This window comes from Dermacentor silvarum, chromosome 1, assembly GCF_013339745.2.
Source record: "Dermacentor silvarum isolate Dsil-2018 chromosome 1, BIME_Dsil_1.4, whole genome shotgun sequence".
NCBI lineage: Eukaryota > Metazoa > Arthropoda > Arachnida > Ixodida > Ixodidae > Dermacentor > Dermacentor silvarum.
The window spans coordinates 326,762,435-326,784,536 of record NC_051154.1 but is presented as its reverse complement, the minus strand read 5'-3'; the positions used below and the strand labels follow the sequence as shown (position 1 = coordinate 326,784,536).

The 22,102-nt window shown below is 49.6% G+C and overlaps 4 protein-coding genes across 8 annotated transcripts in view; 2 read left to right on the top strand and 2 right to left on the bottom strand.

The window, feature by feature from the left end:
- LOC119437340 (uncharacterized) overlaps positions 1-22,102 on the top strand; it is a 583,955-nt gene that overhangs the window by 222,800 nt on the left and 339,053 nt on the right. The gene's annotated exons all lie outside the window — the stretch shown is intronic.
- Positions 1-22,102, bottom strand: part of LOC119437342 (uncharacterized) — a 528,585-nt gene that overhangs the window by 375,935 nt on the left and 130,548 nt on the right. The window lies entirely within an intron of this gene.
- Positions 854-3,978, top strand: LOC119437343 (translation initiation factor IF-2-like). 2 transcript variants are annotated; one of them, XM_037704387.2, is made up of 4 exons: positions 864-1,755; positions 1,845-2,199; positions 3,209-3,289; positions 3,507-3,976. In XM_037704387.2, the coding sequence occupies exons 1-4, from the start codon at positions 1,647-1,649 to the stop codon at positions 3,916-3,918; spliced, it is 957 nt and encodes a 318-aa protein (XP_037560315.2). In that variant the 5' UTR covers positions 864-1,646; the 3' UTR covers positions 3,919-3,976. The 2 variants fall into 2 exon arrangements, with proteins under 2 accessions (XP_049516406.1, XP_037560315.2); XM_049660449.1 differs by lacking the exon at positions 3,209-3,289 and having other exon boundaries at positions 854-1,755; positions 3,507-3,978.
- Positions 5,055-7,256, bottom strand: LOC119442995 (putative nuclease HARBI1). The gene is made up of 2 exons (XM_037708106.2): positions 6,308-7,256; positions 5,055-6,085 (listed from the first exon to the last, which is right to left on the bottom strand). The coding sequence occupies exons 1-2, from the start codon at positions 7,074-7,076 to the stop codon at positions 5,694-5,696; spliced, it is 1,161 nt and encodes a 386-aa protein (XP_037564034.1). The 5' UTR covers positions 7,077-7,256; the 3' UTR covers positions 5,055-5,693.

The following is a 22,102-nucleotide window of genomic DNA, read 5'->3' as shown; positions in this document are numbered from 1 at the left end:
CCATCGGACTTGCTAAGCATATTACATTTTCCGAAGGAAAAATTCAACACATTTGGCTGGAATAAAATTCCTTCAAGCGTTGGCCGTGATCGCCTCCACCGCTTTTTAAAGCATTACCGCTGGTGGCTGCGATTACAGATTACAACGCTAGCAGTGATCGCGGTCCTATGCAAGTTCGCTATGCTGACAAGTTTAACAAAGCGGCAATAACACAATAATTTATAAGTTCAAAATGTTGCCTCCGTCAAGCGCTTGAGTGCCGCGACCAGAGAATTCCACCTTGTTCCGGCAGGGGGGATCAAATCTTTTCCGCAAAGCACCTTCAGACGTTCAGTCCAGTAGCAAGAGCGCCTAAAAACATTCACTGTGGCATTAATGAGTGCCAGAATCTCCTTTGCCCCTTCGTCTTTGCGCAGCGCTGCGTTGACGGCAAGTTGCAGTGTGTGTGCGGCACATCTCACTCTGTGGAAGGATGCGATGGAAGTGATCTCTTCACTGGGCCTCTTCGATTTTCCACGTCTGGCTACCCGCGGGCTGCCAGAGCCAGCCAGCGCGCCTTCGTTTTTTCTCGGGTTGCCCCGCCGACCGCGTGACGCACTTCCGCCGCGCGTTCGTTTTACTCGGGCTGGACGCTTCTGGCTACCCGCGGGCTGCCAGAACCAGCCAGGACGATTTTGTTCTGGCTGCTCTCTGGAAGTTCTCTGGCTAGCAGACGACAAAAAGAGGCGATGCGCGCTTGCCGCCATCTTTGTGGGGACTTGACGGATTGCAGCGCGGGCGCTTAAGTGGAAGCTTTAGCTCGCGCTCAACTCCGACGCGGCCTATTCAATTAAAAACGCAGAAACGCGGTGCAGTGGTTGACAAAAAAACGAATTCGCCTTTTACATGTCTTTAGATAGGAGCACACGAGATAAAGCTCCCTCTTAACCTCGCTCAGCCAGCTGGCTAACCTTCGGTTTTCATTACTTCGGGTGCTACGGCGTTCTAACGCAAAGTACCGCCTTGCGAGGCGGTGCGATACCGAAGGCGGCAAGCAATGGAAGTTGTGTGTGTGTGTGTCCCCCGTAAAGCCTCTACCCGTGAACAGCGCACCGCGCTATCGTGTGGATGTTATCGGCGTCGTGCGTATCCCGCGCAGGTTCTAGACGCTCATTCCCACACGTTACGGTGCCGAAAATTTACCGACATCCTGTTTTTCCGCATCTTGTCAAAATAAGATGAGAGACCGTGAACTCAACAACGCCGGCGAGCGACGTGTCGCTGCGAGCTGTGGCTTTCGGTGATACGATCATTTTCACGCGTGTGGCTTTTTCTCACCGCGCGCGTATCGCCGATATCTTCTCAACTGCGTTCCGACTTGTGAGAAAGTGCGATAGGCGAGGCGGCGAACCTTTAACTTGTATAGTCAACGCTTGTTTCCTTCCGTTTTCGGGGCGTCCTGTGTATATACATGTGATTTGTTTCTCGCAGGTTGCAGCTATAGGCGCTTCTTCTACGTTGCGGTGCCTTTTGTGGTTTCTGTGGTGGTATCTCTTCCTGTATCTAACGTTTACGTGGTGGTATCCTCCTCTTTTTTTCTACAACTAGCGAAAAAGTTGCAGTCGCAGCTTCCGATTCATTGCTCACTTCGCTCCGTACGTTGCAGGATGTCTCAACGGGTGCTCATCGGAGGTGAAGAGACGGAGATCTTTCAGGCCTTGGATGGTGATGGATTTCCCATCATTGAAAATGGCCTCCCGCTCTACATCACCGCAGGTATAGTTATAAGCTATTCCTCTCACGATTGCGAAATTGTTTTTCGTGTAGCTTCTCAATCTTAGCGCAGCGTGGTTTTGCTGTTGCAGGCGGCGTGGCAGTTCGTTTAGTTGAGGTGACAGAAGCTGCAGTCCCGGACCCGGTCGCTCCAGCACCGGTCCCGGTCCCGGGTCCCTCGAAGGAGAGGGCAGAAGAGCTGTGGCCCGAGGCCAGAGTTTTATTTCTTATTGAACTTTTTAAAAAATATCAATCCGACATAAGAAACCGGAAAAAAACAAAACGGGAGGTGTGGGAGATGTTGACTAAATCAATCAATGAACGATTCAATTGTAATATGGCCTTTACTCAGATCGAAAATAAGTGGAGAGCTCTGGAGAAGTACAGGGCAACGAAGCAACATAACTGTATGTCTGGCAGTGACCGGAAGACCTGCGACTTTGAAGAGTGAGAAAACTTTTGAAACACTTCCATGCATGGTAATTTGACTTAATTCAAAATAATGCTTTCGCATGGCTGAGAGTTCAAGCTATATATTCTACATCGTTTAAAAACTGTTTTTCCGTGATATTTTGTAGCCATGCACTTGGAGCCTAAAAAAGAATTTTAAAGTGCATCGTAAATTAGCAAATGGTCCAGATTTCATCTTAATGCCAATGAGTCCACTATATTTGTATAGCCGTGTATTTTATTTATTTCATCACACCTTTTCATTCATATGAATTGTTATTTTTCATTTATCATATATTGCTCTTTTGTGCCTTTAATTGTTGTGTCGTCTAGTCTTTCCTTAATATTTCAATTATAATATTCATTTTATTTATTTCATCACACCTTTCATTGATATAAATTGTTATTTTTCATTTATCATATATTGCTCTTTTGTGCCTTTAATTGTTGTGTCGTCTAGTCTTTCCTTAATATTTAAATTATAATATTCATTTTATTTATTTCATCACACCTTTTCATTGATATAAATTGTTATTTTTCATTTATCATATATTGCTGTTTTTGCCTTTAATTGTTGTGTCTTCTAGTCTTTCCTTAATATCTAAATTATAACATTCCTTTTATTTCTTGCATTATGCCTTTTTATTCATATAAATTGTTCCTTTTCATTTATTATATATTATTTTGTGCCATTTAATTGTGGTGTTGTACCTTTGTTCTTTGTTATCTGATTTAGGGGTTTCTGCATATTTTTTTATTTATCTAGTGACTTCTTTTTTTTCTGATGTTATGATATTGCTTCTATGAGCTAAATGTAAATATTTAGTTGAATTTTGTAGCCACTTGGAGCCTAAAAAAGGAAGTGAATCATATGGTCCAGATTTCATGTTAATGCCAATGAGTCCACTATATTTGTATAGCCGTCGACTTTTATGAAGGTAAATGCTGAAAAGCAGTGTGCCAATGAAAAGCTTGTACAAAATTAGCCCTGATTTCGGTTTTTCAGGCAGCTGGCTGAGGTCTTCGAGACTATGCATTCATTCAACCCTGTGTATGTCGCAGGGGCAGGACGTCGACGAATATTGAGGCAAGTTACAATTGTTCTCTATTTTGTTTCTTCTGGAAATACATTGTGCGCCTACCATCAATAATCACCTTCCATGCCTAAATAGCGCCTCTTCCTTATTATAATTAAGTGATGTGGGTAATAAGTAATTACTACTGCTTGCATGCTCGTCGTTCAGTGCAGAATGCCCTTTATCTTGTAAAGCAAATGAACTTAGGCCACAGTATTTTGCCATCAGTGCCCAGTCAGCTGCCTCAAGCCCCCAGTCGCCAGCTGTCGAAAGTCCCCAGGCAACTACAAGTAGGGGCAGCACAGCAGATGACGTGATGGAGCTGCACCCAGGCAGTCCATCACCACAGCTCAGTCCAGCACAGCAGCCCAGTCCAGCACAGGAGCCCAGTCCAGCACAGGAGCCCAGTCCAGCCCAGCAACCACCACAGGGCCCTTCAGCAAGGCGACCCCGACAGGACCCAAACCGGGTGCTTATAGAGGGTTTTTTAAGCTACCTCAAACGGGCCGAAGAGAATAGAGAAAGGCGCCACAACGAGGTCATGGCGATCTATCAGGAGGCTGTCACTGCTATGAAGCAGGTGGCAGATGTTATTGTACAGCAGCATCAGCAGCAGCACCCTGCTCCTGATGACTTGTAAATATTTAAACTATAACATTCATTCTATTTATTTTATCGGACCTTTTCGTTCATATAAATTCTTATTTTTCATTTATTATATATTGCTCTTTTCTGCCTTTAATTGTTGTGTCGTGTAGTCTTTCCTTAATATTTCAATTATAATATTTATTTTATTTATTTCATCACACCTTTTCATTCACATAAGTTGTTATTTTTCATTTATCATATATTGCTCTCTTGTGCCTTTAATTGTTGTGTCGTCTAGTGTTTCCTTAATATCTAAATTATAACATTTCTTTTATTTGTTGCATTGTCTTTTTATTCATATAAATTCTTCCGTTTCATTTATTATATATTCTTTTGTGCCATTTAATTGTCGTGTTATACCTTTGTTCTTTGTTATCTGTTGCAGGTGTTCTGTATATTTAAAAATTTTTCTAGTGACTTTCCTTTTTTTTCTTGATGAATAAATATTTAATTGAAAAAAAATCTGGGGTCCTTGATTATTCAAATGCTGTCCATTATGCAACAAGTTTACATGTTGCAGTGTGGGCTAAGCATATGTTGTGTAGTGTGGGCTAAATTTAAAGCCCCTATTTTGTATCGGTTTTGGATATATTTACCTAGCCTAGTATGACTGAACAAAGGAACCCACATGTAGCCAGGCATCTGTTCAGAAACTTGTAGTGCAAATACAACAATAGTCAATGTAGTTGTATCACATGCAGTATGTATCACACAGAAGACGTGTATAACAAGTGCAAAATAATTTTTATTGTAGTGATTGAGCATCAATACAGGGCCTGGTACACAGAGCTATGAGATTATTGTCATCATTGAGGAAGAAATGTTAACTGGCTTTCACTTTTCTACTACAAGTAAAAAAGTGTGGCAGTCATTATACTTGGCATAAAATCGTTTGACATTTTTTTGTAACAGTTACTGCCTTTCAAAAAGGGAACATCACGTGCACGCATGTGTACACTGAGATGTAACATGCAGTAAACAACCACAGGTCGTAGGCATGGTGTTGGTTTGAAATCAATACTTAATAGTAACAATGAAATTGCAAATTAGTTGTCAAAAGGGTGCACAAATTGCTTGACACAGCGAGTGTCACAGTAATCATGTTAAAATACTAAAATGTTACTGCCTTTCAAAAAGGGAACATCACGTGCACGCATGTGTACACTGAGATGTAACATGCAGTAAACAACCACAGGTCGTAGGCATGGTGTTGGTTTGAAATCAATACTTAATAGTAACAATGAAATTGCAAATTAGTTGTCAAAAGGGTGCACAAATTGCTTGACACAGCGAGTGTCACAGTAATCATGTTAAAATACTAAAATGTGTGTAGAAACAAGGGATCCAGAGTTGCATATGTCAAAAAAAGGTAATCTATCTTGAGGATGAAGTGAACAGATAAAGAAACAAATAAATAGTCACATACACAGGTGCACTCGGCATTAAAATTAAGTAAGCATACAATGCATGAACAAACTAAGATGAAAGCACAATTAAATTTCAGCACAATTTACAAGACACATGCATATTAAAAAATAAGTGCAGCTATATAAAACAGGACTGGGCATATATATATATTGATTTATAACTTAAGAATAACAGCAAAGTAAAAAGAAAAAAAAAAGAAAAGTGCACGGACAGTGGACCGATACTGAAAAAAAAAAAAATATGGAACTGGCAAACAAAACATATATATGGGTGTGCGTCATTCATACATTAAGGGAATATCACAGGCAAGTCACCAATGTAAATAAACCCATGCTACATTTAGAGGCTCTGGGCGATGCTATCACGGAAGGCTGCTGCGGAGAGGGCTGGTGCGTCATCACCTTCGGCAGGCTCTGCAGACGAGACATCAGTACCGCTGTCGCTCGCTTCGAGGTCCTCCACGAAGTCGCCGCATCGTCGAGCCTTGTTGTGCAGCACGCAGGCTGCAAGTACAATCTGCACCGCTTGCTTGATGCTGCCGACATCAATCCACAGCAGCCGCTGGAACCGAGCTTTGAGGATTCCGAAGGCCCCCTCGATGACCACTCGCTGCTTACTGTGCGCGTAGTTGAATGCAGTCATCCATGGCTGCCAGTTCGCCGTAGTCTGGCGGTAGGGTGGCAGCAACCACGTCGTCAAGGGATACGCAGCATCCCCCAAGAGATAGCCTCCTGCGGCGGTTAACGTATAGCGATAAAATAATTTAAAGCACGCGCAGGCTGAATATAACACGAAGCTATACACAGCTATATAAAATATTCGAGCTTCTACGCATTGCGGTTATTCATCACAATTGCCTGTGGGCATGCATGTATTTTCTGATCCTCTGCGTGCTATACTTAGTTTCATTTTGCATTATAATAATAATAGATCAGGGGTACGAAATTTCATACCTTCGCAATTCGTCGGTGCTTCGTCGTACAGGAAGCTGTCCCGGAGAACCCGAGCATCGTGGGCGCTCCCGGGAATTCCGATGAACACATCGATGAACAGCATATCTGCATTGCAGACCCCTTGAAGAATGATCGAGTGGAATTTCTTTCTGTTGTAATAGCTTTGTTCAGATTCCGAGGGCCTAGAAATGCGGACGTGACATCCATCGATGGCACCGATGACGTCCGGGAGCCCCGACCTGCGACGAACCAACTCCGAGAAGGCCCGCTTGCTTCGCTCCTTTTCGTCGCGGTCAGGCCAGCAGATTTCTCTCGCACTTATAGAGAAAATGAAGTCCAAGACACGGCTAATTGCTCCGTGGACGGTTGATTCGCTGACATCGAACTTGTCGGCAATGTGATACATAGTTTGTTGCGTGCCTATGTACGTTAGCGCAATAAGAAGCGTTTTCTCGGCCGAAATTTGGGGACGTCCTCGGGTACCTTCTGGGTAGTAGCTCGACGCTTCGAACTCCTCAATCAGGGCTCCGCACGTGCTTCTTGAAAGCCGGAACAACTTCTTGAACTCAAATTCCATGTACGTTGGCACGACACTTTCAACGTACAAGGGCACCCTGTGCCGATCCTGTCTATGCAACTTCATTAAATGCAGAACCAATGCGAACTCATCGCCGATGTAGTCTTCGTCAGGCTCGTGAGTAGGGGATGATCTCGCGAAAAGCACGCCGAACAGCGATGTGATCATCGCGAGCAGCTCTTCGGCAATCATGCTTACAAGCGGGGAACGCACAAATGAGCAGACGACGCACAAATGAGCAGACGACGCCGGCGCTCCCTCCCCGGCATTCGATTTTACAACCTGCGGGCCGCCTTGAAATTTCAGCCCACGTGACTATGACGCCGTTTCCTCTCACAACCGGAACTAGCTGGCGGCCGTCTGGCTGCCCGCGGGCTCTGTTGTGAATGTCGACGGTCCGAGCGGCCACGAAGGTTTCATGTGTGGTGCCGTGCCAGGTGCGAAGAGAAGGAGTTATCCAGGGAGATTAGAAAACTGTTTTATATACACAGTACATGGTATATTACAAGATGGGCTCCATGATATTGGAGCCGTCTACGTGCTAACATCTTTGCATGTGGTAGCGTTTACATCTCCGAGCGTTCTCCATGGTCGAGCGTGCTCTACATGGTCAAGCCTCAAGCCTCCAGCGTCCCACTCAAGTCCCCTGTTTTATCCCTTTCGTTTCCCTCTTTCACTCGACGAGGGAACACACTGTAGTTCTTTTAGCCAATCAGCATCTTGGATCAGGTGGCCATATCCCGCACGTGATGTGTCGTCGTTTCCCGCCGGGCTCCGCCTCCAATCTTGTTAGGTCGCCCCCGAACACAGGCAGCGGTTGACACCTTGGGAACCGAACGTTGATGTCGTTCCCCCGGGATTGCCAGACACGGGCCCCTTTCAAGATTCGCCTCTCCATAGCGGTCAGTTCGCGGAACCAGGTAGGGCGGTGGCTGTCTCGAAAGGCAGCAGTCGGCGTAGCGTCGTCGTGGTTCGGGCGGCGCTGGTAATTCACGGGACCGCACCAAGGGGCGACGCTGCCGTTTAGCCACGCATGAGGTAGCCCGGAGACCAACTGCTAATCCCTCAGTCCCAGGTGACAATTCTCGGCCGCGAGAAAGGGGCGCCAAGTTGGCGCGTCTGAGTTGGCGCCGGCCTCCTGTGTCCCGAAGGACCGCCAGACACAACAGCACCCCCGCCGCCAGATGATGCATCGGGAGGTCGAGTTGTTCCATGCAGCTCGGCCGGTTTGATGCCTGCTTCGCTCAAAGCCATGGGGCCGCTGCTTCCAGGAATGATGATCTTCCCGCCAAAGGTTTCTTCATAGGTGGGCTCTGACTGGGCTGCAGAAATACAAGATGACAAGCTCCAAGGAGCGACCTTTGTCAGCCACACACAATGCTGCAAGCGCCACTGCAAGCCACTCTCATCGCCAGACTTTACCAATTCCAAAAATCTGACTGCCCCCTATCTAAAGAAAACCCTGAAACACAAGGTGCTGTTATTCCGGACAAGTACCAAAAAACTTCCGATGATGTGTCTTCGCAAACAGACACCAACTGGGTTTATGTAATGAAGCTAAGTAATTATGAATTAGAGCTTCCACAGATCAGGAAGGCGAAGGGAGAGCTGGCCTTCAGTAATTCATAGTCCGTAACACTCAGCACAAGAGAGCTACATAATCATTACATAATGCCAATATACTAGATAACAAATGGGCAAACCATCTACGACTTATTACAAACTCGTGCAAAAGCTCCGGTCATCAACTTGCGCAACCTGCGCGTGACCTTCTAAACTATTTGCAACCCTGACACTGTTTGCAATTCAATTCTTTATCTGTCGCCGCGTACACACTCCCCTTTAAATCATAAGTCTAACCTGAGCCGGAAAGTTTAACAACAAAAAACTGCGGCATTCTTTACGCGCTTCAAACTTTCAAAACTCAACTAATCTCAGGCAGACAGAATACAAAAGAAAAAAAAAATTGCGACCCGTCTTCCTTGTTTACTTGCGGGCCCCAAACGCACCCCTTTCTTTCAAACGCACACGAGGGGGTCGCGCATTCCGGGGATTTCGCAAGGTGCCGTCGCGAAGAAGGCAAAACCCGCTAATTTGCCTGATACACCTTGTAGCCGCGACTTTCGAACAGCCGCTTCCAAGTACTGTGAGGGGAATGCATTGACAGACCCGCGCGCGCACTAAGCACAGCCTTTTCTTTTCCCCCGCGAGTGATCGGCCATTGCAACAGCCTACAGGACGTTTCCCCTTGTCCCTCTGCTTACAATGCGCTGTACGCGAGGCGGTTAGGCGACAGTTGCCATCCCTCTGTCTACAGTGCACTTTACGCGTTGCGGTCAGGTGACGGTCACTACACCTGAGTCTTCGGGAAACTCTCCGTTTCGCGACGCGTGTCATGCCGATCCCCGATCTTAGGAAACGCCTAAGCTTGGGGTTTGTCCTCCGTTGCTTTTTCACCGTCTCTGGCTGGATCGTGACCTTAGCACATCTACTAATGTCGCCTTGGCGCTTCGCAAGTTTGACTCTAAGCGCCTCCACCGCGTTCGCTTTTCTCGTCCTGCGCTTACGCCTTTTTCGTTTGGCATGCTTCGCAGAGCCTGCGGCATCGGCACACGCACTTGAAATTTCGTTACCCTTTTTGGTTTCACAGTGCGACTGCCGTTATAATAGAGCATAACCAGATTTGATCTTTGAGCATGTTAGCTCGTCATCAAGTCTATCTTCAGCTGGCCTAGCTCCATCACTGCCGTCGATAGCATGCAAAACTTCTCGCTGGCCTTCGAAGTCGGCCCTTGCTTCCGAAACAGCCTCGCTAAACGGCGGAACAAGTGCTTCTTCGCGCTTGTGACTATTTCCGTTAACGACGGGCACCACAGCCCTCTCAGCGCTGTCTGAACAATCTTTGTCACTGCCATCTTGGCCTTCGAAGTCGGCCCCTGGTTCTAGGGCGGGAAAACCACCACTCTCTTCGGTGACCGCATTCACCTCGCTTCCGGCTACTAACACGTCTAACTCATCACTGCTTACAGCTGCCTCTGGAATCGCTCCATGGTCCTGTGACCGCTGCTCAATAGGGAATAAGCCTATCAGTCTCTGAGTCTCCTCACGTGCTTTTGCCCTGAAAGCTCCCTTGCTGGAGATTGATTTTCCCGGTTCCCTCAGCATTTGCTCCGACCTATTCGAGAAGCAATGCGTGACCTTGTCTGGCAGGCTGGCCGAAATTGCCGCCGCCGTACGCACTTGGCCTAAAGGGCCTTCCGTTTCTGGTTCGGGTGGTCCCCCGCTCTCTTCGCTTTGTGTGTGTGCCACTTGCATCACACCTTTTCCAAAGCTTTCTACACTAGTCATCTCAGTGCTAATGTTACCTTCGACAGGCTCGGCTTTGTCACTGTCTTTTGGGCCTTCGAAGTCGGCCTGCCATGCTACACCAAAGCGCCTGAACAAAGCCCTCTTAGCCCTGTCGTAGTCGCGCGCTTTCTCCTCGGACAAACAATGCATAAAACACGCGGCGACACTAAACGGGAGAAGTGCTCCTAATCGCTCGGCCCACAAGTCCCGGCTGACACCCTCTTTCTCACACACTCGTTCAAAACCGGCGAGGAAATTAACAATACCCTCGTCTGTCTCGAAAGTGTGGAGCTGGCGTCGCGCTGTCCGCCCTCTGAGCATCTGATTTTCCCGTTCGAGCTCTTTCAACCTAAGAGCGTGCCGTCGCGCTGCCTCTTGCTCGCGCCTCTCGCGAATTTCGGCATCGTGCTTGCGCCTTTCTGCTTCTTCACGCTCGCGCCTCTCGCGCTTCTCAACAGCTTCAAGCTCGCGCCTCTTGCACTCCTCTGCCTTTTGGTTTCTTTCCTGAATTGTCTCCCAAGCCTCATCAGCTTCCTCGACCGTCACCTCTTCTACCTTCATGACGTCGAGAACCGCTTCTTTCGTTTTTGCGGAGTCGACCGAAATGCCCAACTCCTCGCAAATTAGAAGGAGGTCCTGCACTCTGAATTTCTCCATAGCGATCTCGTTTGCCTTCAAAATTCCCCCTTCCTAAAATTCGCTATTTGAAGAAGGTGAATTTCCCAAAATGGTGCCCGCCAGAAAACACAAAGTTACTCTCCTAGCAACTACCTACTTGTACTAGAGAGTTCTGGCGACATGAAGCGCAAACTCCGGCACTAAGCCCGTCCTTATCGCTGCTACTTTGGGAGATTGCAGAATTTCCTCTCTTCGCTTACGAAACAATTTTCCTGGCCTCTCCGGCCTTCTCCCCACTCACTTCCTCATTCTGTAAAAGCTCCAATTGTTGACTTTTGCCTACCGCAGGGACAACCAAAGTGCCCATCGGCTCACAACTTTTGAGGAGTTCCTGGATTTCAAACTTATCCGTATTTACAGTGCACCATGTGTTTCTTCCCCACTAGTAATTCAGCCCACGAGACACTATTCTTGGTCTGTGAGACAAAATCACTAACAACCTCAAACACCATTAACGACTTAGTCACCTGCGCTAATGAGTCTGGCGAAAAGACAAGCAAACACGTAGCACTCACCACACCGATGTAGCCAACGCAGGCCGATCCCTTAAGCTGCCAGCCACTGTTGCGAATGGTGATGGTTCGTGGGTCCACGAAGGGTTCCATGTATGGTGCAGTGCCAGGTGCCGAGAGGAGGAGTTATCCAGGGAGATTAGAAAACTGTTTTATATACACTGTACATGGTATATTACAAGATGGACTCCATGATATTGGAGCCGTCTACGTGCTAACATCTTTGCATGTGGTAGCGTTTACATCTCCGAGCGTTCTCCATGGTCGAGCGTGCTCTACATGGTCAAGCCTCAAGCCTCCAGCGTCCCACTCAAGTCCCCTGTTTTATCCCTTTCGTTTCCCTCTTTCACTCGACGAGGGAACACACTGTAGTTCTTTTAGCCAATCAGCATCTTGGATCAGGTGGCCATATCCCGCACGTGATGTGTCGTCGTTTCCCGCCGGGCTCCGCCTCCAATCTTGTTAGGTCGCCCCCGAACACAGGCAGCGGTTGACACCTTGGGAGCCGAACGTTGATGTCGTTCCCCCGGGATTGCCAGACACGGGCCCCTTTCAAGATTCGCCTCTCCATAGCGGTCAGTTCGCGGAACCAGGTAGGGCGGTGGCTGTCTCGAAAGGCAGCAGTCGGCGTAGCGTCGTCGTGGTTCGGGCGGCGCTGGTAATTCACGGGACCGCACCAAGGGGCGACGCTGCCGTTTAGCCACGCATGAGGTAGCCCGGAGACCAACTGCTAATCCCTCAGTCCCAGGTGACAATTCTCGGCCGCGAGAAAGGGGCGCCAAGTTGGCGCGTCTGAGTTGGCGCCGGCCTCCTGTGTCCCGAAGGACCGCCAGACACAACAGCTCCCAGAACTCCGAAAATCGAAGAAGCCCACTGCAGAGGGTCCGGAGTGCGAAGCGCGCGAAGCTAGCGTCGGCAACTGAGGAAGAGCGAGCCGTTCGGTTCGCAAACGCCGGCGACAGCTGGACCCAACCGTAGACAATGGCTGGCTTTGGATGAAAAAAAAAAACAAGCTTTCGCTTTGCATATCCAGGGTTGGCTGAGCTATGCCACAGCAAGATTTAGGGGCGAAGCTCCTTAGGGTCGAGCCTTGTTCCTCGTCGCGCCGTCGTAACCACGCTAGTACTCGCCGCTCCCGCTAGAGGCTCAGCTGTGCTCTCTTTCTATCTCTCCCTCTCGTTCCCGACGCGCGCTCTCTCTCTCTCTCGTCCGTACTTAGGGGCGCTGCGGTGCACAAGGGCTATATAAGCGCTGTATATACTGTACACATGTACAGTGCTCACGGATTGAAACGCGACAGGCAAATTTGGGTAGAAGACTCCTTTTGTGCAATTGCTCGAGAGTACCATGCCATGTTGCTTCGAATCTGGTCACGAAAGGTGACGCGGACTCTGATCTAAGCGTACGAGTCGAGATTGCGTCGATGTCACACAAACTACCGACGGTGGAAACAAAAGCATGCACATTGGTTAGGCCTAAATTGTCGCGTTTCAATCAGTGAGCACTGTACAGTATATACAGGGTGTCTCAGCTATGTTTAGCCGGGGTTTAAAAATACTCCGATGCGCCCTAAGACGATGCGACTAAATGCATTTTTCTTACCAAGGTATGGAGTGAGTCAGATTATTTTTTGTGTTCCGATTAATTCGTTAATTAGTCAAGATTAATTAATTAACTTCCGAAGCAACAATGTTAGGCAAGTAATTCGTATAGAAAAGAAGTAGACTTGTCTGTGAAACGCCCAATTAAAAAGTTTCTAACTTTATAGCTATTCATAATTGGTGCTTTCCAGATTACTGCAGATGGCCGCGAAATACAAAAAAATTGCCCGCCAATCCATACTGTGAAGGTGGTTGGAAAGCGAAGCTTTTTACGCCACCCTCACGGTGACTGCGGCGCACTTGATATTTCACACACTACAACGTAACTTTAACTACGGCCTTTATTATTATTTACTTCACAACAATGTTCACTACTGCTTTATGATCGGTGTGATATACACTACTAGACTACCCCATAGTGGGATAGTCTAGAAAATGAACCGAAGCAGTTACTAGGCTGGAAGGGTTTCGAATGACGTCAACCCTCTTTCAAGCAGCTGCATAAGCTTTGCAACAGCTGCAATCTAATCTTACGGACAGCGCCGAGCCTGTTTCCGTTGTTTGCCCGCAGCCCTTATCATCCATCATGTTGGCTCATCACTTTGAAGCTTGTTTTTGTGGTTTTTCTTGCGAAAACGAGTGCTCAGTTGTACGCTGAATGCCTGAATTCAAGTAAGCTATACTGCAATTGTTAGCGGTTCGTCGGGATCGTTTTTTGATTACAACGACGGACACGACAGAACCCTTGGCTGGTAGAGGTACAAAGCTTCGCTTTAAAAAAACAACAACGTGACATACGCGCTTGCGCACCGCGATTGCAGTGCTCTCAAACTTCGCGCGTACGAACATCGCATTTAGCCGGGTGTACCACCGCTTAATAGACGACATGTCGAAGGCGAAGACGTTGGTTGTGTGATTTACGCCAGCGATATCGCTTCCCTCGCGGCAGTTCATGATTGCAATAAGCACTGCAGTCGCAGCGAGTATCGTTTGCGCTGCCGTAAGGAAAGGTTGCGTCATTTCGCGATGGCTGTAAGGACAATAAATATGCCCCAAAAAACTTTTTCAAAACGCTGACAATGGCGGAATAACGGAGACCTCAATGGCCATAGACTGTTTTTTTTTTATTGATGTCATGTTTATTTGGCGACATGCGCTTTCACAACACGAACTCGAAGAGGTCACCTTGTGTTGCGATACAACACTGGGACCTTTTGAGCAAGTTTGCTGTCGCTGCTTTGAGTACGATCGGTGAAATGTCGTGGCATACTTCAGTTATCCTCTCCTGTAAGTCTTCTGGGGTCGTCGTTTCCGTGTTGTATACGCGATCCTTAATGTAGCCCCACAAAAAAAAAAGTCAAGAGGGTTAAGGTCGGGTGACCTTGCCGGGCACTGAACGGGCCCGTTTCTCCCAATCCACTGCCCTGGGAAGTTCAGATCAAGCCATGCGCGGGCTTCGCTAAATCTGTGGGCTGGCGCCCCGTCATTCTGATACCACATCGCGCCAAGCCGAGCCAGCGGCATGTCGCAGTAGAAGTCTTCAACAGGCCCTTTAAGAATCTCACTTACGTACCTCCGGCCGGTCAGCGTGTTGTCCAAAAATAACGGGCCAATGATTTTGCTGTCATGTACGCCACACCAAACGCTAAAAGACCATTGATATTGGTGGCGGGATTTTCCGAGCCAGTATGGATTTCGGTCACTCCAGTAGTGTGCATGGTGGGCATTTACTTGAGAATTTCGGGAAAAAGTGGCCTCGTTAGTCCAGAGTATCTTGCCTAGAAAGTCACTATCCTGTTCCACTTGAATCAAAATCCAATTCGCGAAGTCGAGTCTGTTTTGAATATCCCTGGGCTCCAGGCATTGATGCAACTGCAGATGATAGGGGTGCAGTCCAGCTGCTCATCCAGACAGTTGATTTGGACACTCCAGTCGCCGCGCTCACGCTACGTCTGCTAGCGTGTGGCTTCGTCGCCATATACGCCAACACATTGGAGCGCAGCTCGTCACTTATTGGTGAAGCTCTTTGCCGCTTCCTTACAAAGCAGCCAAGTTTTGCTTCAATGACTCATAATTATTCACTAAGGTCATCAGGCTAGGTCGCGTGCCAGGGTTCCAGCTGCGAAATATTCTTGCAGCCTGCCGTCTCTGTCCTCCTGCAGCACCTAGGGCAAGAACAATGTCTGCTTTTTCTTCGTGTGAATAAGGCATCGCATTCGAAAGAACTTCGCTTCAACAGCCGACACATGAGTTTGTCGCTTTCCGGAACTGCCGCGCCTGTCAATCGCTTTATGCAGCGCGAGCGATAACGGTTGATGATTTCGATCGCACGACCACCTCCTGCTTCACAGCCATTTCGCTTTTAAGCGGCGGTACACCCGGCTAAATGCGATGTTCGTTCGTACGAGAGAAGTTTGAGAGCACTGCAATCGCGGCGCGCAAGCGCGTATGTCACGTGGTTTTTTTTTTTTTGATTTCGTGGGCATCTGCAGTAATTTGGAAAACGCCAATTATGAATAGATAGAAAGTTAGAAACTTTTTAATTGTGCGTTTGACAGACCAGTCTACTTCTTTTCTATAGGAATTACTTGCCTAACTTTGTTGCTTCGGAAGTTAATTAATTATACTTGACTAATAAGCAATTATTCGGAACACAAGAATAGCCTGACTCACTCCATACGATGGTAAGAAAAATGTATTTGGTCGCATCGTCTTAGGGTGCGTCGGAGTATTTTTAAACTCTGGCTAACGATAGCTGAGGCTCCCTGTATATATATATATATATATATATATATATATATATATATATATATATATATATATATATATATATATATATATATATATATATTGTTACAGGTAACTCTCCGTGAAAAGAGGGTTTATTCGGACGCAACCGACGGTCTTGGGCGCCAGCCGAGGTTCTGCTATCGCTAGGAGAACGTCTTCTTCTGCCCCCCTCGTACTCCGTGTCCCACTACTGCTGCGGCACATACCCAAATCATACAAGGCTTTCGCGCTTGTAACACATCCCCCCACGTAGAAGAAGCCCACCGGGCAAGTCAAACAGCATCTCGAGTGGTGCAGGGCTTCAAGCGGGCAACATGAGTCACTTCAGTCTTTGAAGACCGTCGACCATATGAAAGGAGACGTGCTATGCGGTATGTCATTTCGCTTATACGATCTAACACAACGTAAGGTCCAACATAGTGCGCCAGTAGTTTTTTGCACAACCCACGTTTTCTGGTAGGCGTCCACATCCACACTAAGTCACCGGGATCATATGTGACGTGTCGGTGTCGGCGGTCGTAACGTGCCTTCGAGCGATCTTGTGAAGCAAGAGTGCGCAAATAAGCAAGGCGGCGGGCTTCTTCTGCACGACAGATTGTCTCCGATATGCAGGCATCATCGTGGTTCAGAAATGGGAAGATCGTATTGAGGGTATAACGTGGCGGCCGAGCGTAAAGAAGAAAGAAGGGGCTGTAGCCGGTAGTTTCGTGCTGGGCGGTGTTAAATGCATAAGTTACGAAAGGTAGAACGCTGTCCCAGTTCTTATGATCCGTCGACACGTACATGGACAACATGTTCGTGAGAGTTCTGTTGGTGCGTTCCGTAAGGCCGTTTGTTTGTGGATGGTACGGCGTAGAGTGTCGAAAACTTGAACAACACAGGCGAAGCATCTCTTCAACCACATCTGCAGTAAACTGTCGCCCGCGATCGCTAATAACGACTTTAGGAGGCCCGTGTCGAAGGATGATAAAACGTAGTAAGAAAACGCACACGTCGGCTGCAGTAGCCGATGGTATTGCGGCCGTCTCACAGTAGCGTGTCAGGTGGTCAGTGCACACTACGATCCAACGATTTCACTGGAGGACCGTGGAAACGGGCCGAGAAGGTCGATCCCGACTTGCTCGAATGGAGTCCTTGGGGGTGGCACAGGGTGTAATCTACCAGGAGGAGGACTTGTGGGACGTTTGCGACGTTGACATTCGTTGCAGCTAGACACGTACTGTTGTGTCGTCTGACGCATATTAGGCCAGTAAAATCGTTCTTGAAGACGGAAAAGTGTTCTAGCTGCTCCCAAATGACCGGAGGTTGGTTCGTCATGCATAGCCCGCAAGATGGAAGTGCGTAGACTTTTCGGGACCACGAGGAGATATGGTGAGCCTGTGGGAGAATAGTTCTTCTTGTACAGAAGACCATCACGTGTGCAATAACGATTGGCTGCTGATTTCTGTTTGGCAGCAAGCAGTTTAAAGTGACGTCGTTTTGCCGCTCAGTCTTAAAGGTATTGAGATCAGGAAATGCTGGCTCCAAGGCTACGATGTAGTGGTCAAAGTTGCCCTCGTCACAGTCCGTCGTGGGAAGCGGTAGCCTCGACAGGCAGTCGGCGTCGGAGTGCCGTCGACCGCTTTTATAGGAAATGGTGAAGTCGTACTCCTGTAGACGGAGTGTCCAACGTGCAAGCCTACCAGATGAATCGCGCAGATTGACGAGCCAGCACAGCGAGTGATGGTCTGTGACGATGGTGAAAGGGCGTCCGTACAAGTATGACCGAAAGCGCTGTACTGCGAAACTCACCGCGAGACATTCTTGTTCTGTGACGATGTAATTGCGCTCGGGCTTGCTCAGAGAGCTACTGGCGTACGCTACGACGTGTTTTTTGGTGTCGAAGCGTTGAATAAGAACTGCGCCGACACCAATACCGCTAGCATCCGTGTGCAGTTCAGTGGGAGCCAAGGGATCGAAGTGTTTGAGAACTGGATGGGACGTCAAACGGAACTTCAATTCACGAAAAGCACACGCACATTCTGGGGTCCAGTCAAATTGAACGCCTTTCTGAAGCAGACACGTCAATGGATGCGCGATGTGAGCAAATCCGGGAATAAACCGACGGAAGTATGAGCACAGGCCCAAGAAGCTTCGTAGCTCTTTTACTGAGCGAAGTTGCTGAAAGGCTTCGGCCGCAGCAGTTTTTGCTGGATCAGGTCTTATGCCCTCTTTGTCCACTAGGTGGCCTAGAACTAGTGTTTGGCGTTCTCGAAAGCGACATTTCTTGGAGTTTAGTACCAAGCGTGCTTTGCCTAGGCACTCTAGTACAAGATTGAGGCGAGCGTTGTGTTCACTAAACGTGCGTCCGAAAATCACGACATCATCCAATAACACATGCAGACATCCCACTTCAAACCACGCAGAATGTTGTCCATGAAGCGCTCAAAAGTTGCAGGTGCGTTACACAGCCCAAACGGCACCACATTAAATTCGAAAAGTCCGTCGGGTGTAACGAATGCCGTTTTTTCCTTGTCTGCCTTGTGCATCGGAATCTGCCAGTATCCGGACCGCAAGTCTACACTCGAAAAGTATGAGGCCGAAGAAAGGCAATCTAAAGCATCATCAATCCGTGGCAAATGGTATACGTCTTTCTTGGTAACGGCGTTGAGGCGGCGGTAATCAACGCAAAATCGCCATGTGCCATCTTTCTTTTTAACTAGAATTACTGGGGCTGCCACGGACTACTCGATTCTTGGATAACGTTTTTCTTCAGCATGTCACGGACTTGGTCATTGATCACCTTGCGCTCCGAAGGTGACACCCGGTATGGCTTTTGTCGCAGAGGCTCGTGAGTTCCCGTGTCTATGCGATGCTGTACACGAGAAGGGGGAATGGATGGTGGAGCCTCTTGCTGGGAAAGTCGAACACCGCGAAGTGTTTTCGTAGAATATTTGCCAGTTCTTGACGTTTGTTAGTGCTGAGCGATTTGTTTATCATAGCCATCATCGAAGTGTCCGTGGCGCATGCATCCGACTGGGACTCATCCGTGGCATCGGGGGCTTCTGCAATACTTGATGTTCACGAATAGCCGCAAGTTTCAGACCCTCCGGTAGTATTGTGGGTTCGTTGGAGCAATTTATCGTCCATAATACAGTACGCCCGCCGATAACCGACAGCGTACAATAGGGCACCAGAACATGCTTCTTCAGGCAACTAAGGTGAATGGGCTCTACGTTAGCTTCAAATGTTCTGTCGGTTGCAGGAGAACAGGCGACTGGGACACATTTGGCAGACAGCGGCGGTACGACGGTATCTGCGGACACACAAAGGGCACATTCGTAACACGGCGGGTGTTCCACAAAGACGGTCGGAAGGCTCGAATCTACAGTAATTTCTCCCGTTCGGCAATCGACATTGGCACCACACAGCTTAAGAAAATCGAGGCCCAGAATTACGTCATGCGTAGCATGAGGTAAAACTACAAACTCCGCGTTAAACGTTTCACAACCCAAGCTAACTGTTGCACTGCACACACCTACAGGGTACAATAGTTCTCCACTCACTCCACGAAACTCATCGGCACGGTCCCACGAAAACAGCACTTTTCGTCCTAGCAGGCGTTTGAATGCGTGGCACATTACGGAAACGGTCGCTCCAGTGTCTACTAAGGCCATCGTTGAGACCCCGTCTACACGTACACAAATCTTATTTTTAAACATGCAAATTGGCGGAGATATTTCTGTCATAATCGAAGACTGTCCAGCGGCCTCACCTCCAACGGCCGCGCTGACTAGTTTTCCGGCGAAGGCGACGGGTAGCGGCGCGGGGAGAGGGTGACCGGCTGACGCGAGGAGCAGAAGGTGGTGTCACCGGGCGGCCATCCGACTCTGCCTGGGCGTCCCCCAGAGCTCCCAGATTGCCGCTACCCTTGCGGAGGCTGGAGGATGGCCCCTGTCGCTCCTCTTCCTGCAGCAGGGGCTGAGGCACGTCGACCGCCTCCACCATGCTCCTGATGGCAGAGGCCTGCTGCGTCGCCTCCAGGCCCGGCCTTCCTCAAGGATGGGTCAGCTGTGCCGCCTCTACGAGGAGGTGGTTGGCAACCCACCGCCGAATGCGGTACAGCTGGCCCCACCGCAGAGGCCTCCTGTCCCCATCGCCACGGAGCTGCCCGGGATTTCGAAGAGGCGCTCGCCCGCTTGCGCCCTGCAGCAGACGGCCGCCTGCCTCCTGGACGAGACCCTCGGAGACCACCTCCTGGTGTACGTCGACGGTTCGGTGATACCGGACACCGGCTCTGCCACGGCGGCCTGCACGGCACCAGCCCTGCAGAAGAGCAGGCAGTGTCGACTGCCCAGACACGCCAGCTCGACTGCAGCGGAGGTGGCAGGCCTCCACCTGGCCGTCGACCTACTCTCCGAGGAGCTTCCTGGGGTACCAGCGGCCATCCTCTGCGACTCCAAGGCAGCCCTCCTCGGCCTGCAGAGGCCAGAAAGCGCCAGCCTTGGAGTCGCACTGCTGTCTACCCGGCTGACAGCGCTGCAGGACGCAGGCCACCCGGTGTCCCTGCACTGGATCCCGCCCACGTAGGGATCCCGGGCAACGAGGCAGCCGACACCCTGGCGAAGGACGCCCACCACACCACTGTGCCCCTCAGTCGGGCCGTGACGGAGGGCGACTTCACTGGACTGAGGCTGCGGCGACACCTGGCGACCCACCACCCAGACAAACGGGTGGCACTGGGATGCCCCCCACGACCACTCCCCCAGCGAGGCCTGGCTCGCAGGGAGACCTCGCTCCTTCTCCGGCTCCGCATCGGCTGCAGCTGGACGGCAGCACGCAGCTACCGATTGGGACGAGCGACGTCCCCGGCCTGCAGCTCCTGCGGGGAGCCGGAGACGATCGAACATCTCCTGCTGGCCTGCCCGGCGTACCTCCAGCAGCGGGGCCCACTCCTGCAGGAGTTCCGCCGCCCTGGGCCTCCCCTCTGGCAAGGAGGAAGATCTCCTCTTCCCCGGCCGACACCACCTTTGTTGCACTTCGAGGCGTCGTGGAGTTCCTTGACTCGTCAGGGCTCTCCGCACGCCTCTAAGGACATTTCTACAAGCGGGAAGGCCTCACGGCCTCCCACCCACCCCGGGCCTGACCAGCCTGGCACAACACCCCTGCAGACTCTGCAGCACACCAAGGCCTTTCATCTCGGCCTGATACGTGCCGCCTATGCCTGCCGGTTTTGCTTCGCCCAGCCATGGCGACTCCACTCTATCCCTTCTTTCGCTCCCCACTTACCCCTCCCCGTTGGCGCTGAGCCGTGCTCCCTCAAGGGCTGCAGAAGATAGCGCCAACCTTTCCCTTTCCCTCAAGAACCACTTATATATATAATATATATAGAAGGTGGTGTCAAGCTCCGATCGGAAGCCGGGGAACGGTTTCGCAGTGTTCCCAGGTTCTTCATTGGACATCCCGCGTGGATATGTGTACGCACCGCCAACACGTTGCTGGCCAGATGTTGTTGATCGGTCGTACCTTGGCGGCTGGGCGGCGTTGTGGGGCCACGTTGCAGTACCTGACGATGTGGCCCTCGATACCACAGTTGTAGCACAAGGGCAGATGACGTTCGACGAAATGCCGCTCCAAGCGCTCAGCCGGCAGAGGTTGTCGACCAGGGTACAGCACACCAGTACGTGAACAGGAGCCGTTCGCCTCTGTGCATCACGGCTGGAGTGAAAGCGTTGCCCATACCGCTGCTCTGACGGAAAACGTCTCCAGATGTGGCCACGTCGTTCCAGCCACATCGACGTCCGTGCACACACAGATGTGGCAAAGTAGCGCATGGTGCTGTGGGCGCCGAGTGATACACTGGGTACGTAGCCGGTGGTTGAGCTGTGTTGCACACTAGTTCATTGTGTCGCCGCAGTTCTTCGCGTGCTATTTCCCGGATAGTAGAGGCAAGGTCGGTGGATGGACTGGTATCGACGCTGGCGACAGTTGTCACGTTTGCCAGTCGTCCAAATTTGGGTGCAATGCGACGGGTCTTCAACGTCTCAATGTACGGCAGTGACGCAAGACATCTGAGACAGACGTGAGGTCTTCTCTCCCTATCAGAAAATTATAGACGTCTTGTGCGATGCCTTTCAGAAGATGTCCGACTCGGTCGTCCTCAGACATCCGTGGGTTTATGATCTTGCACAACTTGAGTACTTCTTCTATATAGTTTGTGCATGTCTCTGTTGGAGTTTGAGCTCTTTGGGCAAGTGTTCTCTTGGCGCTGTTTTCTTTTGGCATCAGTGTCGCCAGAACACTTCCCTAT

Excerpts from the sequence above, each read along its gene's own strand:
- LOC119437343 (XM_037704387.2), top strand. The coding sequence starts at position 1,647 with ATGTCTCAACGGGTGCTCATCGGAGGTGAAGAGACGGAGATCTTTCAG. Across the intron at positions 2,200-3,208 it reads AAGACCTGCGACTTTGAAGA|GCAGCTGGCTGAGGTCTTCG; the intron begins GTGAGAAAACTT and ends TCGGTTTTTCAG. Across the intron at positions 3,290-3,506 it reads GGACGTCGACGAATATTGAG|TGCCCAGTCAGCTGCCTCAA; the intron begins GCAAGTTACAAT and ends TTTTGCCATCAG.
- LOC119442995 (XM_037708106.2), bottom strand. The coding sequence starts at position 7,076 with ATGATTGCCGAAGAGCTGCTCGCGATGATCACATCGCTGTTCGGCGTG. Across the intron at positions 6,086-6,307 it reads AGCACCGACGAATTGCGAAG|GAGGCTATCTCTTGGGGGAT; the intron begins GTATGAAATTTC and ends TAACCGCCGCAG.